Raw genomic sequence first — 8497 nt, 5'->3', positions numbered from 1 at the left:
CTGCTCTCAGAGGTCTTTGGTTTCTTCTCAGGGGGACACAGGACTGTAATCCCCCTCCATATCAAGAAGGAGCAAGCACAGGACAGATGGGAAAAACACCAATGGACACACCAACTTGCCTCAGCCTGCATTGAGCCACCAGAAGGATGTCACCTGGGAGATCCTGAATATGAGGTCTGGCCCCTGCAACCACCCTGTTCCTAGATACGGCAGAGCACAACCAACACTTTGAGAGTCTATGGACAGGGGCCCTGCTTCTCTTGGCATACTCAGGCAGCAGAAAGCATAACTCCAGGCAGGGAACTGCGGCAAGGTCTTGACAAGAAATACAAAGGGTGGACATGCTGTTGGGGAGCGTCTATGAGAAATGGCTTTGGTTTTGTGCAGAGAAATCTGTCCTAACTCTTCCTTGTCTTTTCCTCTTGGGACAGTCATCAGGGCCCACAGGCAGAAAATGTCCAACAGCAGCTTCCCCAACGAGTTCCTCCTCCTGGCATTTGCAGACACACGTGAGCTGCAGCTCCTGCACTTTGGGCTCTTCCTGGGCATCTACCTGGCTGCCCTCCTGGGCAATGGCTTCATCATCACGGCCATAGCCTGCGACCACCGCCTCCACACCCCCATGTACTTCTTCCTCCTCAACCTCTCCCTCTTTGACTTGGGCTCCATTTCCACCACTCTCCCCAAAGCTATTGCCAACTCCTTGTGGGAAACCAGGACCATCTCCTATTCGGGATGTGCTGCACAGGTCTTTCTGCTAGTTTTTTTGATTTCAGGAGAGTATTTTCTTCTCACTGTCATGGCCTACGACCGCTATGCTGCAATCTACAAACCACTGCACTACAGGACACTCATAGGTGGTAGAACTGTGGACCAGTTCTTCTGTGAAATTCCCCAGATCCTCAAGCTTTTCTGCACAGATGCCTACCTCAGAGAGGCTGGGCTTATTGTGGTTACAGCATGTTTACTCTTTGCGTGCTTTGTTTTCCTTGTACTGTCCTATGTGCAGATCTTCAGGGCTGTGCTAAGGATGCCCTCAGAGCAGGGACGGCACAAAGCCTTTTCCACGTGCCTCCCTCACCTGGCCGTGGTCTCCCTGTTTCTCAGCACTGTCATGTTTGCCTACCTGAAGCCCCCCTCCATCTCTTTCCCATCCTTGGATCTGGTGGTGACAGTTTTGTACTCAGTGGTGTCTCCAGCTATTAACCCCCTCATCTACAGCATGAGGAACCAGGAGATCAAAGGGGCACTGAAGAAACTGATCCTACTGGTGGTAGTTAAGAAGAAATAAAGTGCCTGTCTCTCTCCACAGGTGATCTTTGATTGATCTCAGACAAATGTTGTGCTTTGGGGCATTCTGTCATTTATAACCATGGTTGTACACAAGTGCTTGAATTCATTTCATTTCTGCAGGGACAGGAATCCAGTCACACTGACTCAGAGGCCTTATGTAAATGTGCCTATTGTCGCATGGCAAGTGGCCTCCTCTGTTTCTTCTATTCATTATAAAAGGATGTCTTCAGTGCAGAAGCCTGCAGTCAACACCAAGCTTTTTCTCTATGTCTCCCTCACTTGTCCATAGACTGCCTGTTTGCCAGCAGCTCATTCTTTCCTCCCTGAAAGGTATGCTCCAGCTGCTTCTCATCATCAGATCGGGTGCTGGCAGTCCTGTACGCGATGATAGTCTCTGACATTGAACTCCCACATCTAATGTCTGAGGAACCATGAGTTCCAGAAGAGGAGTGAGCACTGAGAAATTTACCACAAGGAACCTTGTACCATCCACAAGAACCTGCTTCCCCTTCTCTGCACGGTTCCCAGAGTGTGTCTTTTCCTGTAGATATTTGTAGCAATTGGTTATTCCTTCCTGTACGAGATCTGGCCTCCCTACTAGCATCTCTGGAACAGAAGGGGTATCCTGAGTACACTGCCCACGTTCCCTGGGGCAGTGAAGAAATCAGGCAAGGGAGGCAGGAGACCAGCATGGCTGAGTCAGGACCGCTTAATAAAACTGAAGCACAGAAAGGAAAAGCAAAGGCAGTGGAGGCAGGGACATACAAGCTTGGAAGATTATAGGGGTACGGCCCAGGGGTGTATTGATCAGGAAAGCCAAGGCACAGATAGAGAGAAACTTGGCTAGGCATGCAAAGAGTAACAAAGAGTTCCTGCAGATATATATGGCAGCAAAGAAATTGTAGCCTCCATAAAGAGTGGCATAGGGGACCTGGCTACAACTGACATGGAAAAGGCTGAGGTACTCAACAACTTTTTGGACTTGGTCTCACCATCTCATTCCAGTCACAGAATGTCAAGGCAGGGGCTGAGATAGTAAAGTCCACTCATAGTAGACAGAGAACAGGTTTGAAACTACTTGAGGAACCTGAAGGTGCACAACTCCATAGGACCCAATCAGGTGCATTCCAAGGTCCTGAGGGAACTGGCAGATGAAGTTCCTAAGCCACTAACCATTGTATCTGAAAAGTTGTTGTGGTCATGCAAAGTCTCAAAAGGCTGAAAAAGGGGAAATATAACACCTATTTTTTTAAATGGCTAAAAAGCACAACCCCTGGGAACTACAAACTCTAGTTCAACAAGTCCAAGTGCAAGGTCCTGCTCCTTGGTCAGGGCATTCCCCAATATCAATACAGACCAGGTGATGACTGGATTGAGAGCAGACCTGTGGAGGACTTGGGGATATTGGTAGATGAGAAGTTGGATGTATGCTGGCAAAGTGCACTTCCATCCCAGAAAGACAATCATATCCTGGGCTGCATCATAGTAGTGTAGCTAGCATGTCTAGGTAGGTGATTCTCCTCCTCTGCTCCACCTGTGTGAGAGCCCACCAGGAGTACTGCATCCAGGTCTAGGGCTCCAGTGTAAGAAAGAAGTAGACCTATGATAGAAGGTCATAAAAATCATCACAGGACTGGAAAGACAGCAAGGTTAGACTGACAGGCCTGTAGTTTCCCGGACTCTCCTTCTGACCCTTCTTGTTGATGGGCATCACATTTGCTAGCCACCCATCGACTGGGACTTCCCCAGATAGACAGGACTGCTGATAAATGATCACAAGCGGCTTGGCGAACATTTTGGCCAGCTCCCTCTGTACCCTCAGGTGGATCCCATCCAGCCCTGTAGACTTGCATAATTCTAACTGGTTTAGCAGGAAGCTAACCATTTTCTCATGGATTAGGAGGGCTTCATTCTGCTCCCTGTCCCTATCTGCCCGCTCAGGTGTCTGAGTCCCCGGAGAACAACTGTTCTTGCTGCTAAAGACTGGGGCAAAAAAAAGACATTATGTATCTCAGCCTTTTCCTCATCTCATGTCACTACAGTTCCTTCTATTTCAAATAAAGAGTGGAGATTCTCCTTAGTCCTCCTGTTCTAGTTTATGCCTTTATAAATATATATATATATATATAGAGAGAGAGAGAGAGAGAGAGAGAGTCTTTAACAGCAGTAGTCAGGTTGAGATCCAGTTGGGATTTGGCCCTTCCAATTTTCTCCCTGCACAGCCCCCGACATCTTTAGAGTCCTCCTGAGATCCTTACCAAAGATCTGCGCTTAGTAACGGGTGTCTCAAACTCAAGGAGTAGTCATGAGACATGTCCCAGCTCAAGCGGAGATCACTGCTGTGTGGACAGCTGCTTAGCAGGAAGGGGTCAAGAAATTTAAATGGTTGTCTTGTGATCAGGTTATGAAAGATGAGAAAAATAAGCATCAGACTCCTTGTACCTACAAATTCTTTTGTCCCTTGAGAAATTAGTCTTGAAAGAACCTGCTGCTATTCATACAGGAATTGCATGATTGATGGTCTGGTTTCCAAACTCATGAACATCAAAGTATGTGGTGCAACCTGTTCCTGTGTGGGTAGTCAAAGAGCAAGCTAGAATTCAAGAAGTTCATGGCCCGGTCAGGGTCGAGACCTTTACTTCCTTTGGAGCCTGAACGAAAGTACCACCATTTTGGTCAGGGACTTGAGCACATCCATCACAATAGCCAGCCCTGTGTGACCTTCTCCTAGCCCATGGGCTGCCATGGGGACTGTTCTGGGGGGGACATTTCCCTACCCCTGAGTGCATCCTGGTTCGTGCAGTATCTGCCCCATGGGTCTGTGGGTAAATGGGATTTGGCCAGCCCATCTGTGGAGATCTTCTCTTCTCACCGTACAGATCCCAGCTCTGCCCAGTGGCAGCCCAGGAGCACTGCCACCATCCCTCTCTCCTGGGTGAAGGGGTGTCTCTGTGTGCCCTTCTCTGAGCCATGCAGGGATTCACAGGGCATGTCTCTGCTTGGAGCTGGTCACTGCATCCTGCCTGCACAGACCCAGGAGGCCCTGGCCAGGCTGTCCTTGGAGATGAGCTTTTATGGTCCTCAGCCCACAGCTGGACCTGAGCACTGGCCTGGAGCACCAGCCTGGGAATGCACCCCACAGAAGAGCTCATGCTGTGCTGGGGCAAGTGTAATCCCTGTGGCATGTCCTCACCACATGCATATTCCTGGTAGAAAGAAGATTGGATTCCAAAGTAATTTCAGCTGGGTGCTGTGAGTGTTTCCCAAATGCCCTAAGATAGAAACAATATTTTCACAGAATCACAGAAGCATCTAGGTTGGAAAAGACCTCCAAAATCACCTAGTCCAGCCTGTGACCTAACACTAACAAGTACTACACTAAACCATATCACTAAGCTCTACATCTGAATGACTTCTAAATACCTCCAGGGATGCTGACTCTACCACTTCCCTGGGCAGCCCATTCCAATGCCTAACAACCTTTTCAGTAAAGAAGTTTTTCCTAATATCCAACCTAAAGCTCCCCTGGCCTCACCAGAGCTGAGTACAGGGTGTTTTTTTCAAAACAAACAAACAGACAAACAGTTATGACTTCCGTACAATGGGTGCACGTGCAGGAACAAGTTTATTACCCAGCTCCACTACCATTACTACTGAAGAACATACCAGTTTCGTATTGACGCTCACTTACACTGCATGGGCCATAGCTCTTGCCAAAGGTTGTCTCTAATTGAAGCCCCTTCTCAGACAGTTCATGCTACATCAGGTGCTTAGGGCCGTATCTCAACAAGTTTGGAATCCATCAATGTCCATCAACAGAGATCCCACCATCCCTGTGGGACCTTCCCCTGGCATTTGGCTCTGAGGAAATTATCAAAACAAAACGAAGAAATTTCAAAGAAACAAAAAGAAAACCCACGATCTTTCTCAGTCTCTGCTGGTACGTTACGTGCTCCAGGCCCCAGACATCATTCTAGCCTCAGCTGGTCTGTCTGCAGCCTGTCAGGGTCTTTCTCATGCGGGGAAGCCCCACACAGCAGTCCTGATGTGGCACCAAAGAGAGAGGAAGGGTGATTTCCCTTTCCCTGATGGCTGTGGTTTTGCTAATGCAGCCAAGGATGCACATGGACATCCTCACTCTAAAGGTACACTGTTCCCTTCTGTCCCACTTGTCTGCCCAGACCCAAAGGGCCTTTTCTGCAGTGCTGCTTGCCAACTGGTCATCCCAGCCTGGGCTGTTGCATGGAGTTGTTCCAGTGCAGTGGCAAAATGGCCATCACATTTGTCTTGCTTGAACTTTGTGGAGTTCTGGTCGGCCCATTTCATCAAACTGCTGAAGACTACTGCAGCCTCCTGCTACTCCTCCTTCAAAGGGTCTATCAAATCATCATAAAAGGCATTCAAGCTGCACAATTTGCTCTTGTTGAATTCACACCAGATGTTTCGAGTCCTCTCTTCATCCTTCAGGTGCTTGGAAATTGCTTCCAGGAGGATTTGCTCCATCACTTTCCCAGGGACTGAGGGGAGGCTGACCTGCCTGTAGTTCCCCTGGCCTTCCTTCTTGGTCTTTCTGAAGATGGCCAGGACATGCCTTGTCCCAAGCATCAAAAACCTCCCTGACCACCAAAGCCTATCCCAGGTGACAGAAGCAGACACAATGATGTTGGGCAACACCCTCAGCACCCCGGGCTGCAGCTCATCACATCCCATAGCTGCATATGTCCAATGAGCTCACTGAGAGTGTCTCCACAGGTCCTTGGTCACTAGGTCCTGTTCCTCCTGATTAGTTTGCCCACATTTTTCTTTGCCTTCCTCTTGCTGCTAGCACACTTACTGAAGGCCTTCTTGCTACCCTCTGCATCCCTCACTGGTTCCATTTCCAGCTGAGTTCTGGCTCTCCAAGCTGCATCTCTGCATGAACAGACAAGGTCTCTGTGCTCCGCCTGAGCAGCCCGGCCCCCTTCAGCCATCCAATGCCTTCCACCCAGGTCCACCGAGCTCTGGTAGCCAGGGCAGTGGTAGAGGCTCAGTGGGAGCAGCTCCTCCAGGAAAGCTCCTCCCCCAGCTTCCTCCCTGGGAAAAGCTGTGCCCAGCCTGGGGATGCTCTCCCCTGAGCATGGGGAGATCAGAGGGACAAGGACCAGGGAAGGCTGGAAGAAGACAGAACAGCTCTGCAAACGGTCAAGGGGCACCCGCAGGATTAGGGGGTGCAAACCCATGCCCTGGCCTGCACACTGCGTGTCTGGTGCCTCTATAGGTGGCCAGGCTATGGGATGAGGGTGGGTGCCAGCCTGAGGGTAGGAGTGCTGGGATTTTGTGTGGGCTTCCAGTGCAAATGGGACTGTGAGGAAGGCAAGTGGGCAGGCTCAGGCACAGGAGACTGCAGTGCCAAGGGTGGAAGAAGGACGTGGGCTGGCCTTGAGCCATGTGTGCTTGATTATATCCATAACAGCCTGGATGGTTCTTGTGCTTGGAGGAGGTTCTCCTTGAAGATGAAGCAGCTGGCTGAGGCTTCTTTGACCTCCTGGGTTGTTTCCCATGAGATCCAGCCAAGGAGCTCCCAGAACAAGCTGAATCTGCTCCCGGGAACTTAAAGGTTTCAATACTGGGATTTGTCTTGTGCACCTCCATTGGGATTTGAATCCCCACCATCTCCTGTGCACTGACCCTCTGTGGAAGAGCTCACGTATCCATGGCTCCACTGTGCTTGTGGCTCTGTCTCAAACATTCGCTCCAGGAGGTAACTACAGGCAATGTGGTCCAGCAGGCTTTCCTCCTGCATCAAGCCTCTCACTGAGCTGGGCCCATTCACAGAGGAAATGGAAAGTGGCAGCATTGGACAATCCTCTTTCCAGTGCTGAAGCCGATTTTGGGAAAGCATGGTGCTTCCCCCTGCCTCAGCACCTCCATCTCATTCAGATGGGAGGAATATAACATCTGCTGGGAAGCCAGCTTGGACTCCAGATGCCACCACCATGCTCTGGGGACTTCCCTCTTTTAGCCACCAGCCATTGCTGTGTCCTGCTCCATCTGCTGCCAATGGAAGGGCAGGTTCAGCACCTTTCCTGCCCTTGGCACCTTCTGCTCTCTGTGCCTTGCTGCCCCTCCCAGCTGCTCTTTTCACCCCACTGAGGCCACTCACAGGTTTCCAACAGCACCTGTAACAGTGGCTGTAGAGGAGAGGGGAGGTACCCCTGAAGAGTGGCACTAACCTCCTGCCTACAGGACTTGACTTCTTCCTCTCAGAGCACAGGAAGTCCTGCCAAAGCATCTCCCAACTTCACTGCTGGCAGGAGGATCTCCCATAAACACGTCTGCCTTGTGCCTGCTCCTGACTTCCCATACTCTTGGGAACAGATGTTCTGCTCGGCATGGGAGGGTCAGACCATTCTTCATGGCAAAGATCTCCACAGGACTGTCTCCACATCATGCCTTGCTTCTCTTTGAAACAAAACAAAAGAAAAAATAATAAATATTAATAATAATAATAATTAAAAAAAATTAAAAAGACAACATCTTCAGGATACAAAGACATGCTTCAGGCCTGCCCATTACTCCCACCCTCATTCTCTGGCTATCCAGATGGTCCTGAGGGTTGCTGAGGCTCCTCTTCTGCAGGACATTGTCTGAATGCTCACATACCTCTCAGGACAGCAGGTGACACCATCGAGGTCCTGAACAAAGCTGCTGCAGGTCTACTGCACAGCAGTGGTTGGTGTGAGGGCCAACCACATTCTTCTCTGGGAGGTAGTTTCTTTGCTGGTGAATATACCTGCAGACCCCATGTGCATCTGGTCCTGGGGAAGGCACAGGCACACACCCCACCTGCAGCACCTGGCACTTGGTCCTTTCTGTTCATATACATGAACACACACGTGCCCACTGTCACACCAGTGCCCTGCAGTAGCTGCTTTTTGGGACATATGACATTCTTCCTCCAGGGCATGTGGTTGAAGATCCCCACTCCCTCCAGTAGCTGCACTGGGAACCCATTCACTTGAGTAGCTGTACTGGGACTCCACAGGCTGGAAATATTGCACTGAGCACTTTGGGGAGCTTTCCAGCCCAGAGCAAGTTTAGCAAATGCCCTGAGCCAAGCTGCAGTACCTCCAAGGTTTCCCCTTGGTCCTGGGATGGCCAGGGTGTGTGTCACCCAACGTGTTCAGTCGGAAAAGGCTTGGGTGTGCAGAGCTGGCCTGTGGTA

The 8497-nt window shown here is 50.2% G+C and overlaps 1 protein-coding gene across 1 annotated transcript; it reads left to right on the top strand.

Annotated features, from left to right (window-relative positions):
* The first annotated feature begins 454 nt into the window (after window positions 1-454).
* Window positions 455-1291, top strand: LOC136788508 (olfactory receptor 14J1-like). Its single transcript, XM_066987061.1, has one exon. It carries the CDS (start codon window positions 455-457, stop codon window positions 1289-1291), a length of 837 nt encoding a protein of 278 aa, XP_066843162.1.
* The last annotated feature ends 7206 nt before the right edge of the window (window positions 1292-8497 follow it).

The sequence above is a fragment of the Anser cygnoides genome, chromosome 38 (genome assembly GCF_040182565.1).
Source record: "Anser cygnoides isolate HZ-2024a breed goose chromosome 38, Taihu_goose_T2T_genome, whole genome shotgun sequence".
Taxonomy (NCBI): Eukaryota; Metazoa; Chordata; class Aves; order Anseriformes; family Anatidae; genus Anser; species Anser cygnoides.
The sequence above is the reverse complement of the archived record's forward strand: the minus strand, read 5'-3'. Positions and strand labels throughout refer to the sequence as shown.